Here is a 24,740-nt window from a genome sequence, read left to right as displayed (position 1 = left end):
ATCAGTCCTGGGCCCTGTTACTACTAAATTCTGAGCCAGAGTCTCCAGGTAACTGAAAGACCTCAGGGAATGTCCTAGGGTCTGGCAAGAAAGTGACTCTGCACAAACAACACCACCTCATTTCTCCTCCCATTAGCGGTTGCCAGGAGGAAATCCAGCCATGGGAGAGCAAAGCCCCCAGGAATGGGACTGTCCCAGCCAGAGGGGCAGGGAGAGAGGACAGGGGAAGGAGAGACTGAAAGGGGCAGTGGGAGAAATGAATGTGGGGGAGAGATTTCCAGCTCTCTAGTCCACCCAGACACATGTATTGCTGCATCCTGGGGCAGAACCACTTTCCAGTGAACAAAACAAGGATCAGACAGAGCAAAAGCCAGTTCCTGACTCCATATTCCCCCTGCTGGGGTGTGGCTGCCGTGGGGTCAGTGTCTGAGGGAATCCCCCACAGTGACTCCTTTGGTTCTGCTCTTTTCTAGCCTTGTGTTCAGAGAAGGGGTGAGGGGAGAGAGAAGGGAGGTTAAAAATGTGTCTGTGGACTTAGCCTGGCAGGAGGGGCCAGGTCTAAATTGTAATAAACAGATTGAGCATTTCCCAGCATGACAGAATCTAGGGTGTCTGTCTGCAGGGAAAGGGCCTGGGGGAATTGTGATGTGAAATTAACTAAAACCGGTTCTGAAACGCCCACAACTGCCCTTCTCCCCCAGACAGGCTGCAGAATGTTTTGCTCCAGCTCATCCCAGCCTGGCGTGGGACAGGGAAGAGAAATGGCTGCAGTGGAGTCAGTCCAGGTAGAGATTATCGGGGGGTTGCTGGTGGGTTCCTGCTGGAGGAAAGGGAGAGCAAATACACCAGAGGTGGGAAGGTTTGCAGAGTCTGGTTTGGAGGTTGGAGCGGGGCAGGAAATTCACAGCGTGGGGAAAGGAGGAGGCCAGGGTGTGGCAGACCTGCTGGGAGTTATTTACTAAGTGGCCTAGATTCTAGGAACAGACCCAGGAGGTTTGGAGGTGGAAATGCCCTAATTTGTGAAGAGAGAAAATAACCCACCTACATGGAGCTAGTCAAACTGACCAGACTCCTAGTGCTGGAGCCTGACCTCATTAACCATCAGCTGCTGTGAGATATAAAGGGGACACCCATGAGTCAGGCTTATTGGAGCTGCCTCTCCCTTCATATCCCAGCTCCTCACAATGAGGAGGGTGTTGGGCATCCTACCAGCGAGCTCTCCCTGGACCCTGCTAGGGGCTCCATCTCCTGTATCAGTCAGTGGCTAGTAGGGGGGTGATGGATATGCTGGGAGAGATAAGGGGCTCTCTCTTCATCCCCTCACCCTGGCATTTGCTGGATACTCTGAGCCAGGTCGAGGTGGGACTCTCCTGACTATGATCCACCCAGAGCTTCCATTTGATTCACTCTTCTCTGCCACAAATAGTGGGGCTGTGAGTGGGGCAGCAAGTCCTTAGTGTTGGACTCTTACTCTTTCAGGGGCTGGTGACCTTCAAGGAGATGGCTATGTATTTCACCAGGGAAGAGTGGGCTCTGCTGGACCCCACTCAGAGAGCCCTCTACTGGATGTCATGCAGGAGAACTATGAGACTGTGACCTCGCTGGTAAGGGTTCCTGTCCCCTTCTGTTCTTGGAAGGGGAAATGAAGAGTGAAGGTTCACGCCCACCCCCACAATGCCATCTGTACCCTGTCCTGTTTCAGCATCACCCCAATAGGCCAGTGACACACATAATACCAGAGACCCTCCTCTGCTGCAGAACACTTTGGGAACAGAGCACAGGAGCTGTATTGCACAGTGTCAAATATCTCCTGTTTGCTCAAGTGAAACTGGGGGTTAGGTCTGGCATAACTGTCCCATACCCCTAATCATTTTTCTTGCCCTTTTCTGAACCTTTCCAATTCCAATATATTCTATTTTTGAGATGGGGTGACATGTGCATGCAGTATTCAAGATGTGGGTGTATCATGGATTTATTTGCTGTTTTACAAATATGATCTATGAGATATTCTGTCATATCTATCACTTTCTTAATTATTTCCTACATTGTTCACTTTTTTTCACTGCTGCTGCACATTGAGTGGATGTTTTCAGAGAACTATCCACAGTGACTCCAAGATCACTCTCTTGAGTGGAAACAACTAATTTAGACCCCATCATTTTGTATGTATAGTTGGGATTGTGTTTTCCAATGGGCTGCACTATGTGCTATCCTGTCATCTAGTACTGCTAAGATCCTGGATTCAGTAATATCCCTGCCCTTCCTGTTCCCTTTCTCCACCGAACCCCGCCAGCCCATGCTTCCTGTTCCCAGCTTCCCCAGGATTCTCGCACTGTCTCTGGAACCTCTCTGTCAGCAAGAAGCAGTGCAGGACACTTGCCCTCTGTCTGGAGTCTTCGATTTCTGGGACATGGATTTACTTTCTCTGTGTTGTAAGAGGCTCTGTCATAATGAGTGTCTGTGATGTTACCCAGAGTACAATCTGGACTGTTAAATAGCTGTACCTCAGTCCTCCAGCATGGGGTGCCTTTTCCACTGTTTTCCCGCGAGAACAGCCCCTCTTGGCCAATTAACACACAGTCTCCAGCATGTAACTCACTCCCAGCTACACAGTATTGAGTGCTGCTAGACAGCCACTCATGAATTACACCTCAGGAGAAAACCAGCAAATTCTCAAGTGCCCAACTTTCCCCCAGAAATGTGCATCTTGCACTGTCCAGCACGCTACTGAACGACCCAAGCTCATATGAAGTCTGTCATTTCATCAGCGGAAAATGACATGCACCAGCTTGTTATCCCAAACAGAGTTTCCAACACACTTCAATCCACACATACTGGTTAGATGAACAATAAACCAAGATTGTTAACTACCAAAAACTAAAACTAGGCCCAGTCCATGAAAGGGGCACTCCCAGGAGAGACTGTACAAAGGCTGGAACATGAAACACCTTTGTAAACCTGAGACAGCTGCCTTGGGGACAATGACAGGGAGAATCCCCCAAAGTGACTCCTTCGTTTCTGCTCTTCTCTGGCCTCCGATTGTTCCTTCCAACGTGGAGTACTTTGCACTTGTCTCTACTGAATTTGATCCTATTTACTTCAGATCATTTCTCCCGTTTGTCCAGATCATTTTGAATTTTAATCCAATCCTCCAAAGCACTTACAACCCCTCCCAGCTTGGTGTTGTCCGCAAACTTGATACGTGTAAGAGAGAGACTGTTACTGGGAGGGTTTCCCCATGTGTCAGAGGGTTACACCCTGGTGGGAGGGGGCTAGGCCTGTACTGGAATAAGGTCACTCTGTGCTTCACAGTGTGCTAGAACCTAGAATGTGCATTAGCAGGGGAAAAGCTGGGGGGAATCGGCTTGTGGAATGGACAAAAGCCTAGTCTGAATTCTCACACCTTGCCCTTTTCACCCCGGCAGGCCAGAGAATAACATCCATGTTTCGCTGCAGATCATCTCGTCCTCCCAGGGGCAAGGAAATGGCTGCAATGGAGCTGGCTCAGGTAAGAGATTATCAGGGTGGCGGGCTCTGCTTGGAGGTTGAGGAGCAGTAAATGCATAAGAGGGTGGGAATTGCTAGAGGTGGTGGGAAGCAGGAAATATCTCGGGTGGAGAAAGGGAGGGGACAGCATGTGACAAACCTGCTGAGACTTGTGTAGTGTAGGGCGTGATGGGTTGTCACCCCCAGGAGGCAGTTTGTGGAGCTTCTGGGAACTGCTGTGTCCTCTAACCCTCACGCTGGGCTGGCCCTTCTCACACTGCTTTGCTGGAGATTTCGCCAGCCTCTCCAGGGCCTGTTATCACCCAACACAACAGCAGGTGGCGCCATGCAGCCAACTAAGCTACCTGAGTGCATTACCTAAGCCACTCAAGGACAGATAGAAGACAAGAGCCAATTTCCCACTCCCCAACCTTGCACACTTGCTGTAGTATAAATCCAGAATGATACCATCTTATAGTGCACAGGGATCTCTATAATACAAGCTCATTAATGTAGTTCCCCTTCCCCTCGATATGGGACAGATGTGCACAACAAGCTGAGATTTTCCCCAGACACTTCACTCAAAATACGCTGGTTAAGATAAAGCATCAAACAAGTTTATTAACTGCAGAAAGATAGATTAAGTGATTATAAGTGATAACAAACAGATCAAAGCAGATTATTTAGCAAATAACCAAAACTCAGACTAAGCCTAACATACTAGATGGATAGAATTTGAATTAGCAATTTCTCACCCTGACTGATGGTACAAGCAGTCCCCCAAGTTTCCATACACAAGCTAGAAATCTCTTGATCCTGGGAGCAGCACTTCCCCCACATCCGTTTTTGTTTCTCAGGTGTTTCCAGAAGTTCTCTTGTGTGGAGAATGAGGCCAAGAGATGATGTCACACCCCACCTTATGTAGCTTTTCCATATGGTGGGAACCTTTTGTTCCAAACTCAGTTCCTAGTCCAGTTTGTGGAAAAATACAGGTACTAAAATGGAGTTTAGTGTCATGTGGTCTGGTCACAGGCCCTGCTGAGTCATAGTAGCCATGACTCATAGGCTGGCTGAAACATTCACAGGAAGGCTAAGCTCTTCCACAGTCCATTGTCTTTGTTGAGCCATCAGCACTGTCTGGCTTCTTCATTGTTGTACCTGAAAGGCTCATTGTGGGTGTTACCCAGAGTAAGCACATTTGAAATACAGATACAGAGTCAATATCCATAACTTCAGATACGAACATGATATGTGCACACAAATAGGATAATCATATTCAGCAAATCAGAACTTTTCCAGTGACACCACACATGATGCATCTTCTACAAAATAGATCATAATTATGTCCTAATCATATTATAATCATACCACTATGATGAATATGGGGGTGTAGTGTCAGATAGGTCCTAATTTCAAGGCACAGGAGTTGGGAATGGAACTTCCCCTCTTTGTGGAACAGGAAATAACCCTCCAGCCAGGGCTGGGACAACTTCCCAGACTCTCAGCGATGGAGCCTGAATCTACTGACATTTCATTAATTACCACCAACCCCAATCTTTGTGGCAACTGTAAACTTTATCAGTGATGATTTTGTACTCTCTTCTAAGTCATGGATAAGAATGTTAAATAGCACAGGGCCAAGAACCAATCCCTGCAGGAACCTGCTAGAAAGAAATCCACTAGATCATGGTTCCCCATTTACTATCAGAGTTTTTAATCTATTTAATGTATGCCGTGTTTATTTTGTATCATTCTAGTTTTTTTTAGTAAAAATATTGTGCTAATCAAGTCATGTCCCTTACGGAAGTTTAGGTATATTACATCAATACTATTAGCTGCAACCAAACTTTTGATCTCATCCAATAAGGATATCCCGTTAGTTTGATAGGCTCTATTTTCTCTAAACCTTTGTTAATGGGCACTACAATTCTGACCTTCTAACTTCTATTCTTTATGATTGACTTCCCCTTTCTTCCATATATTTTATTTGGAGAGTGCTTGGATTCCTACCAGGGAGCCACTATCAGGGTCCAGAGACAGCCCCATCTCCTATATTAAGCTCTGGCTAGTAGCTATGTGATAAATGTGAAGACCCTGCTTCTGTCTGTCAGATGGGAGACACAAAGGTTCTCTCTTTCTACCCTCTGATGCCTCCTGGCTGCTGTAAGCAAGGTGGGGTGGGACTCTGTTAACATGTGCCTCCCGGAGCTTCCATTTCCCTGGTGCTGCTGTTCCGTGAATAGTGGGGTTGTGAGTGGGTCAGCAGGTACTGAGTATTGGACTCCTGCTCTTTCAGGGGCCGGTGACCTTCGAGGAGGTGGCTGTGTATTTCTCCAGGGAAGAGGGGACTCTGCTGGACCCCACTCAGAGAGCCCTCTACAGAGATGTCATGCAGGGGAACTATGAGACGATGGTCTTGCTGGGTAAGGATTCCTGTCCCTTCTGTTCTTGGAAGGGGAAATGAAGAGTGAAGGTTCATGCCACCCCCACAATGCCATCTGTACCCTGTCCTGTTTCAGCATCACCCCAATAGGCCAGTAACATACATACTACCGAGAGGACCCTCCTCTGCTGCAGAACACTTTGGGAACAGAGCACAGGAGCAGCATCACACAATGTCAAATATCTCCTCTTTACTCAAGTAAAACTGGGGTTAGGTCCAGCATAATGAACAGAAGCTTCCTACCCCCAGCCTTCTCTCAAACCCTGAGCCTTCTCTACCCAAACCAGAATGTGCTTGGGTGTAACAAGCAGGCGGCTGGAGTCAGAGCTGCCAGTCCAGGGTTACTTATCATACAGACACTCAGTGCGTCCTTGAACGCTGGCTGGGAGTATCCAGACAGGGGAGCTCCAGCTAGCAGCAGAACACTGAATCTCACCCAGGATTACAGATGACACAACTCCTCGCCTGATCTGGATTGCACCCCAGCATGTGAAAATGGCCTAGGTTGGTGTAGTGACATTTCTTGAGACATGGAGAGTCTTGCTCCCATATCACCAGGTGTAATAAAAATAACAGGAAAGGCCAAATATGGAAAACTGATTGTTCAGCTTGCTTTGTGACCTGCATCATATTTTGCAAGTATATTCCAAATAAGGAAATTAACGTGCAACGTATGTGTCATTGTTTGTGGTTTTAAGCTGTAAAAGGCTTGTGTGATTTTTAGCTCAGGAACAGTATTCCAATAGCTGTCGCCCCCTGCGTGCTTGTAACCAAGAAAAGAGCCTCAGGCTGAGCTGATTCAAATATTAATCCTGTGGTCGTTTTCCACAACAGCCTCAATAGGTCCCTGTGATGGAATGTAAGGCTACATCTAGACTACCCACCGTATCGGCGGGTTAAAATCGATTGCTCGGGGATCGATATATGGCGTCTCATCTAGACGCCATATATCGATCCCCGAGCGCGCTTATATCGATTCCGGAACAACACCAACACCAACCCCAACGGAGTTGCTGATTTGACAGGGGGAGCCGCGGACATCGATCCCACGCTGTGAGGATGGGTGAGTAATCCGATCTTAGATATTCGACTTCAGTTACGTTATTCACGTAGCTGAATTTGCGTATCTAAGATCGATTTCCCCCCGTAGTGTAGACCAGCCCTTAATGTCTTCACACCTTCCCCCTGCAGGAGAATGGCTGTTTGACCAGCTGTTTGCCTTGCTGTCTCTGAGGAACTGGTCTGTGGGTGTTCCCCAGAGCTGTAACTTTTTCAGTAATATCATACTGTAAAAATCTCACAATTTTACATACAGTGTTACTACACATTTTAACAGGAGGATAATATTCAGTAGGTTATGCGTTTTCTAATGATACCTCACAAGCCATACTGGGTACAAAATTGATCATAATTTTCTAGAAGAGTGAACACAGGGGTACAGATTGACACAGTGTCTGTGTGTGTGTTCCCAGCAGATATGTGGGTATTTCAATCCCTCATAAGCACAATGTTTGGCATCTTCAAGGACCTGGGGAACTGGTCCTGGGAATTCACTAGTTTAGCAAGTGTGAGACTGCATGAAATTGTGAGACACTTTGGTATTAATAATAAAATAATATAATCTGATAAAATTGCAATGAATCATGCTAGGTATGCCATGTAAAGTGTCAGTGAAAATGTTATGATTTGCCAAGTATGATAATTTTGTTTCTATGTTTCTATCACCTTTGTATTGTGAGTTACAGATATGTAAGGTATATCTGTATTTCCAGACTTGTGCAGTTTTTCTGGGTGACACCCCCAGACATATTGGCATCAACATTGCCTAGCATGTTTGATGGCCCATTGAGGGTCATCAGCTGTACAATGAACCTATGGACCAAGGGGATACACCTATTGAGTCAGCAAGACATGCCGGGGTTTGCCTGTGTAATGAAACCTCCAAAGCTTTTCCATGCCATGTGCTGTGAAGCTTGTGTTTGGGACACAGGAAGTACAAGCCACATGGCAAAAGGAATATAAAGCGCAGCTGCATCATCTCCATCTTGTCTTCAATCCCCCTTCCTACCTCTGGAGCAACTTCTCTACAAACTGAACCCTGGAACAAAGGACTGAATGACCCATCCAAGCTTGTGGATGCGTTCCAGACAGACTTTCAAGCCAGCAACTCACCAATACTGCTAAGAACCTGATATATCCATTTTGGAATGTATCTGACTGCTTTTCCATTTAAATTCTTTCTGTCTTTCTTTCTTTTAAACCTTTAGTTTAGATGCTAAAGAATTGTCTGGAAGGATGGAATTTAACTTCATTCTTTCATTTGTTCTTTCTTCTAAACATTTAGTTTAATTGCTAAAGGATTGGCTGGCAGCATGGTATTTTGGATGAGATCCAAACCTGGGTAATGTGGCTAACCTTCTACCCACCCACTTCCTGGATCCAATTAGGATCACTCTCCTGCTGCCCTCTGGCCATGCTGTATCACAGTGAGCAGAGTTTTTAAATAACCTCTCACTGTACGGGACCTAGTTGCTGATTAGGAGTCAGAGAACTGTCATGCAATAAAGGGGGCCGTGTGATTTCTTTTTCAGAGTCTCGTTAACCAGTGTGTGGGATCAGAAGCACAGTTTGTGACTGGTCAGTGAGTTTAACTTCAGTGTTAACCACCAGTATGGGGAGCATCTGCTCTCCCTTTTTCAGCCTGCTCTGACCTTGGGCATTTTCAGTGAGGACTGCCCCAGGCACACTAGGTCACACTAAGCACTGAAGATAAATTAACAGAATGTTTTTGATGATCAAGTTGTATGAAATCAACTGAACTCCTTTGTTTTCTTTCATCTGAGCGGAGTTTCTGGTTTTCCAACGTGATATGATCTCCCAGCTGGAACAAGGGGAAGAGCCATGGGTCCCAGAGCTCCAGGGTTCAGAGGAAAGAGAGATCCTGAGATCTCCCGCACAGATGAGGAAACATTAAACCAACTCAGAATCTGTAAGTGCCTGAAGGAAACATCTAGGATGCCCTACAAAGCTCTTGGGAAGTCTCTCAGTTCATTATTGTCCATAGCAGGGGTCGCATCCGCAGGGTAAATATAGCTCAAGGCTTCCTATAGATGCTAGCAGACACCGGGCAGTAGCTTTCTCCCTTCCCCCTGTGAAGTTGGATGGGATGTGAAGGCTGAATTGATCCCTCCTCTCTCCTGTTGGGGGGAGCTGAGTTCCTGATTTTTATTTGTCCTCTCTCCAGCACTTGTTTTGGTTTGGCCTTCCCCTTTCCATCCCTGTTTGAGGTTTCTGTCTCTATCACAGCAGGTGATGCAATGACGTGTGAGGTTCAGCACAGACCAGAAAAAGAGCAGGGAAACCAGCCAGGGGAGAAAATGGATAAATTTATTCCTGTCAGGGAACTCAGAAGGGCCTTAAGGAAACCAGAATACAGCAGGAAATCTGCAGGGAAAAGCAAAAAAAAATACATGTGCTGAGTGTGGGAAAAACTTCACTTACAGATCAGGCCTTTCTCAACATCAGAGAATCCACACAGGGGAGAGGCCCTGTGAATGCAATGAGTGCGGGAAAACTTTCAGTCGCAGCTCGCACCTTATTGGGCATCAGAGAATCCACACAGGGAAGAGATCCTATCATAGAATCCTAGCTTATAAGGGTTGGAAAGGACCTCAAGAGATCATCTAGTCCAACCCCCTGCTCAAAGCAGGACCAATTCCCAAATGGTTCCCTCAAGGATTGAACTTACAACCCTGGGTTTAGTAGGCCAATGCTCAAACCACTGAGCTATCCTCTCCTCCTGAATGCAGTGAGTGCGGGAAAACTTTCAGTCGCAGCTCACACCTTATTCGGCATCAGAGAATCCACACACAGGAGGGGTCCTATGAATGCAGTGAGTGCGGGAAAACCTTCAATCGCAGCTCTCACCTTATTCAGCATCAGAGAATCCACACGAGCAAGAAGCCCCGCGAATGCCGTCAGCAGGCCTGCACAACTCGTAAAGTGGTGATGTAGAGAAATCTCTGTATTAACTATCTCTATAAATCTTTATAACGTTGCATTGTGTTATTTTGTATTAAGTATCTTTATCTTTATGACATTGCATCCGGCATGATGTTATTTTGTAATTCATATGACTTGGCATTGTGCCTCTCTATTTTCATACAACTTTGTATTAGATCCCTATATAGAGAATTGGTAGAAAACTTTGTATCAAATGTTATAGCCCCTAAGGATAGTATAGTTAAAGTAAAAGAAAACATGTGCCTTTTTGCTAGAAGTAGAATAAGATCTTCCCCCGCACTCTGTAATCAATTGCTCTATTGACTGAATGAGGTGTGAATGAGTGAGGCTTGGAAGACACCCACCTCCAGACAGCTACAACAGTTGAAGAGGGAATGGGAGCCAGAGCAAAGGGACAATACAACTTGTCAAGTGGGCCCAATAAAGAAGAGCAGACATATTGATGGCCTCAGGGATTAGAAGCAAGCACCTTCTTTAGAAAACACCCTCTTTGAGCAGCATTGGGACAACACCCAGAGAAAAGCAGCACAAAGACCAACGGACGCAGACCCAGATTTTGAATCTGGTCTAGATTTGCATAAGAGGGAAGCTGCTATAAATGCGAGGTGTCTTGCAGAAGGACCCCGGATCTCGTCTTGTCACCATCGGACCATCGATTTGGATCGGTAGAAGCCCGGCTCCACCCCTCCCCCATCTAACTCACCTGGCCAGTGCAGTTAAGGGGAGCAACTAGTTGGTAACAACAGCAAGACGGAGTGTGTTTATGTCTGTGTGTGTGCGTGAATGCATGACTGTGATATATATCTCATGTGCATATCATAGAGTATTAATTGATACCTGTATTACTAATAAATGTGGCATTTTGCCTTAATCCCCCTGAAAAGTTCCTGTACAGTACTTTGAGTAAAACAGCGAGGGCCACAATGCTCCAAAGAAAACAGCTGAGGACCGAAACCCCCCGGCCCTGCGGAAACACCCCCCACTCAGGACCTCCCAGCCTGGCGGAAACACCCCGCCCAGCCCTGCAGAAACAAACCCTCCTTCCCCAGCGCCGCCCCACCAAAACAGCTGTGGGTCAAAAAGGAAGGTTGGTGGTGGGGAGGTGTTACTTGATGTTAAATCAACCAGGGACTCCCAGCCAAAGAGGTGGCTGGGAGCCCTCAGGGTCAAATTAAAGGGCCTGGGGCTCTGACGACTGGGGAACCCGGAGCTTTTCAGGGCTGGGGCAGGGATTTAAAGGTCCCAGAGCTCCTGCTGCTGAGGGGAGCCTGAGCCCTTGAAATCCCAGCCTCACTCCATCCCCTGGAGCTGCCGCCAGGATTCAAAGGGCTCTGTGCTGCCTGCAGCCACAGGGATCCCTGAGCCCTTTAAATCTCAGCTGCTGCCGGGATTCAAAGGGCTCTGGGCTGCCCGTGGCGGTGGGGAGCCCTGAGACCTTTAAACCTCAGCTGCGGCCGGGAATCTCTGCGAGCAGCCCAGAGCCCTTTGAATCCCGGCCGTGGCTGGCAGGCCGGCTTTAGGAAGTGCGGGGCCCCGCAGGGATGACTGGGGAAAAAAAAGCCTTTCAGTTCTTAACAACCGGTTCCCTATAAAAAGTTCTGCCACAGTATGTATTTTTTGTACCAGTAGGGTTACCATACGTCCGTATTTTCCTCCCAGATGGCGATTTAAGAACCAAAAAGCCTGACATGTCCGGGAAAGTACAGATGTATGTTAACCCTACCTAAAAGTTCTTTTTTAAAAAGATGGGTCTGAACTAGAAATGAGCTCTGCCACTCCCTTAGGGTGTGCTAGGGTGCACATGTGTGGGTCCCAGCTGCTCCCTGCCCATCTCATTGAAGCAGGTGTGCAGGGTTACTTCCCTCGAAACTGCAGGGCACCAGTGAACATGGGGCTGGCTGGAGGTGGGGAGGGGGAGGATGCGAGAGGTAGGGTCTGGCTGCAGGCTGGGCAAGGGGTGTGGGGCAGGCTGGAGACAGAGGTGTGGGGTGGGCTGGCTGGCTTCAGGCAGGGCCACAGGGAGGGTGCGGCATGGGTTGGCAGGGCTGGAGACAAAGGAGTGCGGGACTGGCTGGCTTCAGGCAGCGGGGTGCGGCAGGGGTTGGCTGGAGACGGGTTGGTGCAGGGCTGAAGGCAAGGCAGGGGGTACGGGGTTGGCTGGAGACAGGGCAGGGGGTGCAGGGCTGGTGCGGGCAGGGCAGGCAGTATGGCAGGGGTTGGCTGGAGACAGGGCAGGGGGTGCAGGGCTGGTGCGGGCAGGGCAGGCAGTGTGGCAGGGGGGTGGCTGGAGACAGGGAAGGGGGTGCAGGGCTGGCTGGAGACAGGGGTTGGTGCAGGGCTGAAGGCAAGGCAGGGGGTGTGGGGCTGGCTGGAGATGGGCAGGCTGCAGGCAGGAACTGGTGCAAGCAGGGCAGGAGGTGCGGGGCTGGTGCGGGCAGGGGGTGCAGCAGGGGCTGGCTGGGGACGGGCTGGCTGCAGGCAGGGCAGGGGGTGCAGGTACAGGGGGTACAGCCCATCCTCTATGGTGAGTGCCTCCTTCTCCTCCTCCTCCTCCCCCCCTCTCCCACTAGGGTAGCAGCAGCAGCCTGGGGCTTGGGGGCTATTTCAAGGGCCCGGGGCGCCCCTGCTTCCACTGCCCCAGCTCTGTAAATAGCCGCGGGAACCCTGGGGAAGCGGCGGGGCTCCAGTGGCTATTTAAAGGGCCGGGGAGGTAGAAGCAATGGGAGTCCTAGACTTTTTAAATAGCCCCCAGAGCCCCGCAGCCATACCCCAGGGCTCCAGCAGCAGGGCTCTAGTGGCAATTTAAAGGGCCTGGGCTTCCAGCCCCTGCTGGGAGCCCCAGGCCTTTTAAATTGCCCCCTGGGGAAACTGGGCCACCCTGGTACAGCGCACTGGCTTTTTGCTGGTACTGGGGCTTGGGTGCGGGGTCCTCTTAGGAGCGAGGCCGATTCAAGGGAATTGGTTAAATTGGCCTAAAGCCGGCCCTGGTGGCTGGGATTTAAAGAGCTCTGAGCTCCCCGCCCGCCTGCCCAGAGCCCTATAAATCCTGGCCGCGGCTGAGATTTAAAGAGCTCTGGGCTCCCTGCGGCTGCGGGCAGCTCAGAACCTTTTGAATCCCGGCCGCGGCTGAACTTTAAAGGGGTTTGGATTCCCCGCGGCTACGGGCAGCCCAGAGCCCTTTGATTCCCGGCTGCGGGACGCACAGTGAGACTTCACGGGCCGCACGTTGCCCGTGGGCCGTATGTTGTGCAGGCCTGGCATGGAGGGGCAAAATAGGTAAGAAATTTCCGTGGCCTGTCACTAGCAAATAGTAGCCACCATGGATCCTGCCAGAGGTGGCTACATCTTAGCACTGTGGGAAGCAACCCTTCACAGAGACCATTTGTCTTGTGGTTTGGGATACTTCTCAAGACATGCTGCACTCAGAGTGACCCCCTCATCCTGTGCCAGCTGGAGAAAAGAAAAGGGGCCAGCCAACTCTCCCACTACCAGCTGCGAACCACTGATCCCCAAACAGGGGGAGGCCTCTGGCTTTGATGTGTATTAAATATCAGGCTGGTCTCTTTCTTTGGCAAATATCTAACAGAGCTAAAAGAGGGAACAAATGATCCTCAAAGGAGAGGGGAAAGACAATCACTGGGAAATTTAATCCCCTGCAACATCCAGAATGGAGAGCGACTCAGGGCAACAGGTTCCCCCGAAGGAAGAAGTTTTTGGGATTTAGAAACATAAGGAACAGCACAAAACTTGAGAGGATTGTTAATTGACATTTGATAATGACACAGAGGGAAAACCTGAGCTTTCAGATCAGTGTTCAGAAATGAAAGACAAAGGGTGGAAATCAGAGATTTTGGATCCATTTTGCAAATTATAGAGAGGAAAGTGGAAAATCAGAGGGATTTTATATCAGTTGTTGATAGGAGGTAAAATCTGAGTGTTTCACATGAATACTTGATAAATGAATAAAGAGGAAATGGGCAACATTTGCAAACATTTTGTGTTCAATAATCTGAGAAAAGGTGTAAATCTGAGATTTTCTTATTATTTTATAATTAGAGACAGGAAAATCTCAGGGCATATTCAATTAGAAATAGACAACTAGAGAGAAGTGGGGCAAATGTTTAGGTTATTTTATTTGAATCTTTGAGATTTGCAAAGAAATTGTGTCACAAACTGCATATTTGATAACATGAGAGGAAAACACCAAGATCTGAGGGGAGAGAGTCACTTTCCTGTCAGGGCCCAGTGCTCCCTCCCCCTCCCCCTCCGGGGTCTCTCACTCACTGGGGGCTCCAGGCGGGCTGGTGCGGTCAGAGCCTGGGGCTGCCTAGGGGGCAGGTCCCAGCTGGAGAAAGCCCCCCCCCCGGCCAGGATAGGAATGTGCTACTGGTAGCAGCCTGGGGCTGGACCCTCTCTATGGGGGACACTTGCTCCCCCCTCCCCTTCCTGGCCCTTCCCACGCCCTGTTGCCAGCAGAGAGTGGCCCCCCCAGCCCAGCCCAGAGGTGTCCCTGTCTCAGGCCCCCCCCAGCCTCTGCCCAGTTCAGAAATCACTCGGGGGAACCATTTCCCACCTACACAAGGACAAATCACTGCAGGTGAAAATGGGGGGAAACACCCCAAACCTGAGATCTGAACTGGCCATTGGCAAAGGGGAGAGAAAATGGGGCACAATGGGGGGAGGGGAACAGGGAACTTCTCAGGGGTTTGAGGGAAGGGGGTGTCAGCCTGGATGTTGCTTGTTGCTCTCTAGGGAGAAAGGGGGCAGGACAGGAGAGGAGGGGGGTCTCCACGGAGGGGGCAGTGGTAATTCCGAGGGGATCTCAGCCCTCCCTTTTTCTCCCCGCTCCTCAGGGTCACCTGCTCTTCTCCCCTCGCCCCCCGGCCATGTCCCGGCTGCACAGACATTTTCCATCCATCCCTTTCCCAGGTCTCCCCCCTCCGCAGCCCCCCGCCCGACCCCACGCAGGGGCTGCTAGGTGTAATGCATGTTCAGTAGGGATTTCTCCCCTACTAATGCTGGGGTGTCCTTCTCCTATAGGTTAGTCTACTAATGATCTCATCTTGGTGCCATGTGTGTCAGTTCATTGCCATGGCACTCGTGTGCTTAGACATCTGAGGATGCTCTATAGAAAAGCTCCTTGAGTGAGGTGATCCACAGGGAGTAGCTCAAAGCTCCAAAGTGCCTGGCAGGGGCAGGACATTGGCACAGCAAGGGCGGGGTGTGGCAGTGACATCACAAAGGCCTTTTGCAGGACCTCACACTATTGGTCAAAGACTATTGGTGAGCAGGTGGTGACCTCACAGAGAGATCCTGACATCAGTCAGGGGCCAGGGGCTAGGGAAACCTCAGAGACCCCTGTGGCTTTGCTTCAGCAAGTCTCCTTCTCCAGGTCTCTGTCTGAGGACTGAGAGAGTATTCGGGTTCACGGACGTGAGCGCCAGGAGAAACCTCTTTCCAGTTTTCTCCTTCCCTTGTAGTGATTTTACTAGAAAACAGCCGTCCCTCTTTAGAAGGTAAGAGCCTCCTGGAGGTGTGAAACCTGTTCAGTCTGATCCATCTGGTGAGAGTTGAATTCTAGGCATGGAAAACATGAGCTTAAGGAGGCAGAATTTTATTCCGCACCTGGGATTTTGTCCCTTAGAATCATGGGGACATTAGGGTTTGTCCTTTGTGTTTCACCTTTTCCTCCATCCACCTGTCCCTCCCTCCTTTCTCTTCATCTCTTCTTTTGTCCTTTCTCCTGTTCCCCTCCCAACACCAGGACGAGTGTGTGCGTGTGTGTTGCGGGGAGTGCTCTGCAGCTCTCACTGTGGGAGTTCCACCCAAAAATGTGAGGCTGAAATAGTGCTCAGGCAGTCAGGGCTGGATTAACCTTTTGTTGGCCCTGGCACCAAACATATTTGTGGGCCCCAGTGTAGTCACTGTGGGCTCCGAGTGTGGGCCTGGTGGGGCAGTGCCATTGGTGCCTTCGTATACCCGGTACTGAACCTCAGAGACATTTTTCATTTTGATCACACACCTCTCCATGACTATATGCATTGCCATACACAGCTCCCTCAGCCCGCGGGTTTTCTTATTGAGCTGTACACCCATGTGGGTTTACCAGTGTCCACAGTGAGCAGAACTTTCATAGTGACCAAGGAAACTCCCCACAGATTTATCTCTTTCCTCATTCAGACCTTCTCTAGCCATGTCTCCAGTACCCCCCCATGTCACCAGTCACTGCATGTGGTCCTAGTCTCAGCTCAAAGTCCTAAAGCCAGCAGACACCTGATCAGTTCTGACAGATCCCTCCCTCAGCCCCCATCCTGCCATGTGAGCAAGCCACCTGCAAACACCATTTCCCCAAAGTGAGGACTTAGCCCTTGGGAATCTGAAGACACCAGCGTCTCTCCCTCTGCTCCCATCTACGTGCTAGTCTGCTACCTGGTCACCACCACCTCTCCCCATACTTGTTTCCTTTCTACTTTGGACATGCTCCCAACCAGCTGGAAGCTCCCTCTGCAAGCCTGACCTGCCTCCCGCCTTCCCTGCTCCCCCGACATTCCTTTCCTACTGGTGACCTCTGTTCCTTGAGGTTAACTCCAGTGTCTTTAGGTGCTCTAGCTTAATGGCCCCAGGAGTCATAGAGCCACTTGTAGTTTCTCTAGCTACAGCCATGGGGCAACTGCCAGAGGCCAGCCTTAGACAGCTGCAGCTACTAGCCGCAGGAGCGGAGGCAATGCCAAGGCTGAGCATGCTTGAACCTTGCAAGGGCAGCACTAGGGACTCTAAATCCTCAGCACTGGCCCTAGGCAGCTGCAGACTCTGGAGTTAGGCACTTTCCTCCTCTAGGTTCCTGCATGGTTACAGAACTGCAGTAAAGTGGAACAATTATCAGCTTCTGTGATTGGAAGATGTCTGGATCCATCTAATAAGACCGTCCTACATAAATGAGGAAAGTTGAGGTGCCTTTATTATTCTTTTGTTCCATTCTTTGTTTCTATGGGGAATTTGCCAGTGCAATATCACTGTCTTCCTTTTAAACAAACAAAACTAAAAAAAAAAGTGTAATGGCTGTTGAAAATAGCAATTCCAGCCCTCGTTAGCACTGTGAAGACCCCAACGTTTGTTGCTCAATTTTCTCCTACTTTTTCTACAGTAAATGACAGTGGATCAGCATATTTGATTTGGGAGAAATGAAGTAACAGCTGCCCAAATTGAGCTTGAGCACTCCTGATTTTGAGGTGTTCAGATCTGGAAGGCAGGGGCTAGATTCCCTTTATGAATATTAGATACATCTGGAAAGGAAAAGTCAATTTCTATTTTCATGGCTCAGAAGTGGAAATCCTCCTGTCCTGTATCTGAAGCTGTCCAGGTCCAGTAGAGCCTCCCCTTCCTTACTTACCATTTTACCTTCTGGTGGGATCCACATACCTCCCTTGCCCAGCTTCAGATAGAGAGGGGCCCTGTCCAGTTAGTCCACCCAGTTCCATCTTTGGGGGCTGCCAGGCGAGGTCACACCAGCATCCCTAAGCCTGTCTGGGGAAGTCTTCTGAGGGTGCTACCTGGGCCAAAGCCTTCTACTCCTTGGTCACACCTCTTCCCTATTCACAGGTGGCACCCCCTTCTAGCAGCCAGCCCCCCAGCCACAGCAAGCTGCAGCGCATGGAGTCTCACAGCTTCCCCCCTCCCTTTCCTGTTGATAGCAGCCAAGGGAATGCTGGGAAATGTTCCTTCTCTGCTCCAAGGCAGGGAGCTGGTCAAGGAACTACAGCTCCCAGGGCCCTATGGGGTCTCAGCTCCCCTACTGAATCCAGGCTGCTCTGAGGCTCCCTTTCTGCAGAGGGGAGGAAGTTACTGTTACAGGTCCCTTCAGAGCTTGGGCCTAGCACTATGGCACCATGTCAAATCCAGTACTGCTCCCAACTCTATCCAGCTCTGCTGCTGGCAGGATCCCTTCCCATTCTTTTGTTTCCTGTCTCCCCTCCAAGGAGAAGCTCTGCATTGTTCCTGTGTGGGGAATTGAACCCAGGCTGTCTGGGTGAAAGCCAAGAATCCTAACCACTAGACCACATGGGACTTCCATAACACGTTTACATGTTCATATTCAATAACACAATTAAACGTAGCCATTCAAAGTAGCCATTTAAAAGAAGCCATTCAAAAAACTTCAAAAACAGACTTCAAAGAGAAATTGCAGAGTTACAACTGATCTGCAAACTTAACACCATTAATTTGAGCTTGAAGAGGGACTGGGGGTGACTGGCTCACTACAAAAGCAATTTTCCCTCTCTTGGTATTGACACCTCCCTGTCAATTACTTGGAGAGAGCCACATCCACCCTGACTGAATTAGCCTTCAACACTGGTTCTCCCCTTGTATGGTAACTCCCTTTACATCATGTTCCAATATATATTTATGCCTCTATCTGCAATTTTCACTCCATGCATCTGAAGAAGAGGGCTTTTTACCCACGAATGCTTGTGTCCAAATAAATCTGTTAGTTCTTAAGGTGTCACCGGACTCCTCGTTGTTTTTGTGAAATAAAAGCAAAATGCACTCTAAGCTGATCTTAACCCTTTCAATGCCCTTACAAACTTAGATGCTTCTCACCACAGGCCGGCTGGTGGCTTTTCAGCCAGGCTCTCCCCTTTCGTCAGCGCTTCAGTTGCTTGGTGTGGGGGTGTCTGTAGATGTAGGTGGACGAGAGAGACAAAGCATGGCAAATGTCTCTGCTTTTATCATGTCCTTTCTTCCCTCTTGGCTTTGCTCCCCCTTCAGAGTCAGGTGAGCATCACTGCGTCTCTCCAAGCAAGTCTGAGCAATTCCCCTGGGGTGTCCTCTTGCAGGTAAGTGATTGCACTGTAGCTCCCTTGCTGAACAATGGCTGTTGATGGGTTGTTTGACACCCTGTCCGGGTGTTGGTTACTTTCCTTGCTGTTGTCACTGGGGAGCTAATATTTGGCTGACTCCCCCACCTTACAGCATAGTGATAACCACACTGCACAATTCTCATAACTTCATATGCATGAATGGTAAACATCTATGGGTAGAGAAATGACTTTCAGCAGATCATATCCTTTCCCCTGATACCTTACAAGGCATGCTCTGTATATAAGATCACGATTATATGAAAATGAGGAATATGGGGGTTACAGCACACTCCCCCAAAGGTACAGAATGTCACACTGAGATTCTATTTTCATTTGTTATGTAACAGCATTAAAGAGATCCAGTGACTGACCAATGGCATTTTCAAGTGCTAAAATGGCAAGCGCTGTTGGTCTCTCATTGGCCATCAGCGACTGAAGATACGGTTTAATGAGCCAGAGCTTCAAGGCGAGGGTGGCTCTGTCCACTGCCTTCCGTTGCGCTGCTGGGCACCAAGTCCCTGGCGGTCAATATGTGAAGCTGGGAGAAGAGAGTGGGGTGGCAAGCGGTGGTCAGAACTTTTGCCACCAGGGTCTAGCTGTCTAACTTCCTCTTCGTACTGCTGGGCCCCCGTTGCCTTCAGGTAACACAGGAACTAAGGCAGGAATAGGGTGAGGAAGCAAGTAAAGCCGAGCAAGGAAGGCAAAAGTTAATCTTATCTTCATGGGCAGCTCGCAATGACGTCCTTTTTCTGTGCCACAGCTGACAACAACATCCCAGACAGAAAAGTAACAGGCCAAAAAGAAACCTAGCAGCTGCTGAAACAGTTCAGCTGGGAGCGTGCTAGACTAACAGGCTCTTCTATCCTCCTTTATGCACGGGCGGGATGTTTTCTGAGAGTGCAGCAGTTCCTTTAACTGCCACGAGTCCCTCATTTCAGGCTATGCAGCAGGAAAAGACAGCATGGGCTTCTGCACCGAGTTGGCCCACCTGACCTTTCATTCTTCTCTTGCTCTTTGTCAGCAAGGAGAAGAAAAAGAAGCTCTCCCTCAAGCTGGAGTCACACGGGCGAGGTAAGGACGACTTCCTGAGTGCTGGCTCCAGTCCTCTGCCCTGCCAGCTGACCTATCGAGGGGCTACCACCACATTCTCTAGATTTGTCCATCGGTCTGTGCCAGAGTGAGCAACAACCCAGTAGGTGGAGTTTCTGTAGTGTAGTGGTTATCACATTTGCCTAACACGCAAAAGGTCCCTGGTTCAAAACCAGGCAGAAACATGCTGGCTTCCTTTTCCCAGATCCCCTTGTTATTCAGAAAGGGCACTCCTCCTATTGGCCTGTCCCTGGGATAACTCCAACCCCTGCATGACAGAGGATGCTGACAGCAGTGGAGAAAGCACCTTGGTGTCAGGCTGGAGAACCTAGAGTAGTTAGGCCAGTCACCATTTGGAGGCTTGTGGCTTGGCCACCTCTGCTGTTGGAGGTTGGCCTATAGAGGCTCTCACTTCCTGCTGGGCTCCTTTGCGTGACTGGCCAAAGGAGGAAGTGAGGCAGGAATGGGGCAATAGAGGAAAGTTGAGCTGAGGAAGGCAGGGAAGAAGCTGTGCGGCTAAGTGGGGTTAGTAGAGCACCACCCTTCATTCTGCAAAGCCTGGGGAGGTGTGGTTGGCTGCTGGGAGGTAGAATCCTGTGCCTGCCTCTTGGCTTCCCAGGAGTGGCTACTTGCAGCCCAGGAGAAGAAGGGAGGTTCTGGGTGAAAGGAAAACAAGCAAAGCTGAGTCCAAGTGGAGAATGGCGGCTCCTTTATGGCCAACCTGGGGGCATGACTGATGGTTTCAGAGGTGGAGGCTGGGCTGGCTGTGAGCAACTGGGATCCAGGAAACCCCCACCTGCCCTTCTGAGGGCTGAACCCATGGAGGTGCGGTTGGCTGCTGAGAGACAGACCCCTGTGGCTGCCTGTTGGCATCCCAGGGATGGCTACTTGCAGCCCAGGAGAAGCGGGGTTCTGGGGGGAGGAAAAGCAGCAATGGTGAGGCTGAGTGGGCTCCTTTCTGGCCGAGATGGTGGACTGTGGTGAGTCTGGGAGTTGCCTGTAAGCCATAAGTGGACGTAGTGCAGTGAAAACTGCTGCTCCATTCTGGCCGACCTGGGGGCGCCATGGATGACTTGGGAGTGGGGGCAGGGCGCTGGCTGTGAGCAAATGGGATCCAGGAAGCCCCAGCCTGCCCCTCCAGGGGCCGAGTCTTCTTCTCTCCTGCCATGGGGAGCCCGACCTTAAGCCTGCCCAGCATGTGCAGCAGCTCGAGCATTAAGCCTTCCTGTGTGCATAACTGAACTACGCCCTAGTGTAATAAGGTGTAAAGTTTAGATTGTGAATTTATCTTTAATTTCCATGGTAATTTACTTTGATCTTTTATTCCTACCACTTATAATCCTTAAAACTCCATCTTTCTGTAGTTAATAAATCTGTTTTATGCTCTACTTAAACTGGTGTATTTTGCTTGAAGTTCTTGGGAAATCTCAGCTCCATTACAAGGCTGGTTCATGTACTATTCACAGTGAGGGAGGGGTGGACCCTGTGTAATAAACTCACACTGATCAGGCTTCTGATTAAGGCAAGATGGTATGATCCAGGGGTGCAAGGCTGCAGAGCTGTAGGGGGGGCGACTTTCTATCATTAGTGTTATGAGTGGCTGCAGAAGCATTCATGTAATTCAGTTGGCTGTGTCCCTACCTACGGATGTCTGTGTAAGTGCAATATCTGCCAGAGATTCACAGCTTGTCTCAGCATCACATGTGTGAGAGGGAGCCCAGGTGGTGGGACAAAGGGCTCAGGGGTGCCACTGTTCAGTTGCATCCCATAGATCCCATCACAGACTTTCAACAACCACAGCGGGTGCTCACTGAGACAGAGAGAGAGATGCCAAAATAGTGATATCCAGTGCCAGCAGACATCAAACTATCAGAAATTCTGTGAACAGAGAAGACCCTGCTAGTGGAAAATGGCTTGTGAGGTATCATTAGAAAAATGCATAACCTACTGAATATTATCCTCCTGTTAAAATGTGTAGTAACACTGTATGGAAAATTGTGAGATTTTACAGTATGATATTACTGAAAAAGTTACAGTTCTGGGGAACACCCACAGACCAGTTCCTCAGAGACAGCAAGGCAAACAGCTGGTCAAACAGCCATTCTCCTGCAGGGGGAAGGTGTGAAGACATTAAGGGCTGGTCTACACTACGGGGGGAAATCGATCTTAGATACGCAAATTCAGCTACGTGAATAACGTAACTGAAGTCGAATATCTAAGATCGGATTACTCACCCATCCTCACCGCGCGGGATCGATGTCCGCGGCTCCCCCTGTCAAATCAGCAACTCCGTTGGGGTTGGTGTTGTTCCGGAATCGATATAGCGCGCTCGGGGATCGATATATGGCGTCTAGATGAGACGCCATATATCGATCCCCGAGCGCGCTTATATCGATTCCGGAACAACACCAACCCCAACGGAGTTGCTGATTTGACAGGGGGAGCCGCGGACATCGATCCCGCGCGGTGAGGATGGGTGAGTAATCCGATCTTAGATATTCGACTTCAGTTACGTTATTCACGTAGCTGAATTTGCGTATCTAAGATCGATTTCCCCCCGTAGTGTAGACCAGCCCTTAATGTCTTCACACCTTCCCCCTGCAGGAGAATGGCTGTTTGACCAGCTGTTTGCCTTGCTGTCTCTGAGGAACTGGTCTGTGGGTGTTCCCCAGAACTGTAACTTTTCAGTAATATCATACTGTAAAATCTCACAATTTTACATACAGTGTTACTACACATTTTAACAGGAGGATAATATTCAGTAGGTTATGCGTTTTCTAATGATACCTCACAAGCCATTTTCCACTAGCAGGGTCTTCTCTGTTCACAGAATTTCTGATAGTTTGATGTCTGCTGGCACTGGATATCACTATTTTGGCATCTCTCTCTCTGTCTCAGTGAGCACCCGCTGTGGTTGTTGAAAGTCTGTGATGGGATCTATGGGATGCAACTGAACAGTGGGACCCCTGAGCCCTTTGTCCCACCACCTGGGCTCCCTCTCACACATGTGATGCTGAGACAAGCTGTGAATCTCTGGCAGATATTGCACTTACACAGACATCCGTAGGTAGGGACACAGCCAACTGAATTACATGAATGCTTCTGCAGCCACTCATAACACTAATGATAGAAAGTCGCCCCCCCTACAGCTCTGCAGCCTTGCACCCCTGGATCATACCATCTTGCCTTAATCAGAAGCCTGATCAGTGTGAGTTTATTACACAGGGTCCACCCCTCCCTCACTGTGAATAGTACATGAACCAGCCTTGTAATGGAGCTGAGATTTCCCAAGAACTTCAAGCAAAATACACCAGTTTAAGTAGAGCATAAAACAGATTTATTAACTACAGAAAGATGGAGTTTTAAGGATTATAAGTGGTAGGAATAAAAGATCAAAGTAAATTACCATGGAAATTAAAGATAAATTCACAATCTAAACTTTACACCTTATTACACTAGGGCGTAGTTCAGTTGTGCACACAGGAAGGCTTAATGCTCGAGCTGCTGCACATGCTGGGCAGGCTTAAGGTCGGGCTCCCCATGGCAGGAGAGAAGAAGACTCGGCCCCTGGAGGGGCAGGCTGGGGCTTCCTGGATCCCATTTGCTCACAGCCAGCGCCCTGCCCCCACTCCCAAGTCATCCATGGCGCCCCCAGGTCGGCCAGAATGGAGCAGCAGTTTTCACTGCACTACGTCCACTTATGGCTTACAGGCAACTCCCAGACTCACCACAGTCCACCATCTCGGCCAGAAAGGAGCCCACTCAGCCTCACCATTGCTGCTTTTCCTTCCCCCCAGAACCCCGCTTCTCCTGGGCTGCAAGTAGCCATCCCTGGGATGCCAACAGGCAGCCACAGGGGTCTGTCTCTCAGCAGCCAACCGCACCTCCATGGGTTCAGCCCTCAGAAGGGCAGGTGGGGGTTTCCTGGATCCCAGTTGCTCACAGCCAGCCCAGCCTCCACCTCTAAAACCATCAGTCATGCCCCCAGGTTGGCCATAAAGGAGCCGCCATTCTCCACTTGGACTCAGCTTTGCTTGTTTTCCTTTCACCCAGAACCTCCCTTCTTCTCCTGGGCTGCAAGTAGCCACTCCTGGGAAGCCAAGAGGCAGGCACAGGATTCTACCTCCCAGCAGCCAACCACACCTCCCCAGGCTTTGCAGAATGAAGGGTGGTGCTCTACTAACCCCACTTAGCCGCACAGCTTCTTCCCTGCCTTCCTCAGCTCAACTTTCCTCTATTGCCCCATTCCTGCCTCACTTCCTCCTTTGGCCAGTCACGCAAAGGAGCCCAGCAGGAAGTGAGAGCCTCTATAGGCCAACCTCCAACAGCAGAGGTGGCCAAGCCACAAGCCTCCAAATGGTGACTGGCCTAACTACTCTAGGTTCTCCAGCCTGACACCAAGGTGCTTTCTCCACTGCTGTCAGCATCCTCTGTCATGCAGGGGTTGGAGTTATCCCAGGGACAGGCCAATAGGAGGAGTGCCCTTTCTGAATAACAAGGGGATCTGGGAAAAGGAAGCCAGCATGTTTCTGCCTGGTTTTGAACCAGGGACCTTTTGCGTGTTAGGCAAATGTGATAACCACTACACTACAGAAACTCCACCTACTGGGTTGTTGCTCACTCTGGCACAGACCGATGGACAAATCTAGAGAATGTGGTGGTAGCCCCTCGATAGGTCAGCTGGCAGGGCAGAGGACTGGAGCCAGCACTCAGGAAGTCGTCCTTACCTCGCCCGTGTGACTCCAGCTTGAGGGAGAGCTTCTTTTTCTTCTCCTTGCTGACAAAGAGCAAGAGAAGAATGAAAGGTCAGGTGGGCCAACTCGGTGCAGAAGCCCATGCTG

General features: G+C 49.6%; 1 protein-coding gene and 2 non-coding genes across 3 annotated transcripts in view; 2 read left to right on the top strand and 1 right to left on the bottom strand.

The window, feature by feature from the left end:
* The window catches only part of LOC127042431 (zinc finger protein 560-like), an 816,513-nt gene extending 810,531 nt beyond the window's left edge, over positions 1-5,982 (top strand). The window contains exon 4 of the mRNA XM_050935886.1: positions 5,783-5,982. Within this exon, the coding sequence (XP_050791843.1) occupies positions 5,783-5,950 (168 nt within the window). The 3' untranslated portion in view covers positions 5,951-5,982. The remainder of the gene's footprint in view (positions 1-5,782) is intronic.
* Positions 5,983-20,011: 14,029 nt separating this feature from the next.
* On the top strand, positions 20,012-20,084 carry TRNAV-AAC (transfer RNA valine (anticodon AAC)). The gene has a single exon. It is a non-coding gene; the product is annotated as a tRNA-Val (tRNA).
* Positions 20,085-24,423: 4,339 nt separating this feature from the next.
* Positions 24,424-24,496, bottom strand: TRNAV-AAC (transfer RNA valine (anticodon AAC)). The gene has a single exon. It is a non-coding gene; the product is annotated as a tRNA-Val (tRNA).
* Positions 24,497-24,740: the final 244 nt, after the last annotated feature.

This window comes from Gopherus flavomarginatus, unplaced genomic scaffold (genome assembly GCF_025201925.1).
Source record: "Gopherus flavomarginatus isolate rGopFla2 unplaced genomic scaffold, rGopFla2.mat.asm mat_scaffold_43_arrow_ctg1, whole genome shotgun sequence".
NCBI classification, from domain to species: Eukaryota; Metazoa; Chordata; order Testudines; family Testudinidae; genus Gopherus; species Gopherus flavomarginatus.
This window is presented reverse-complemented; position numbering and strand designations above follow the sequence as displayed.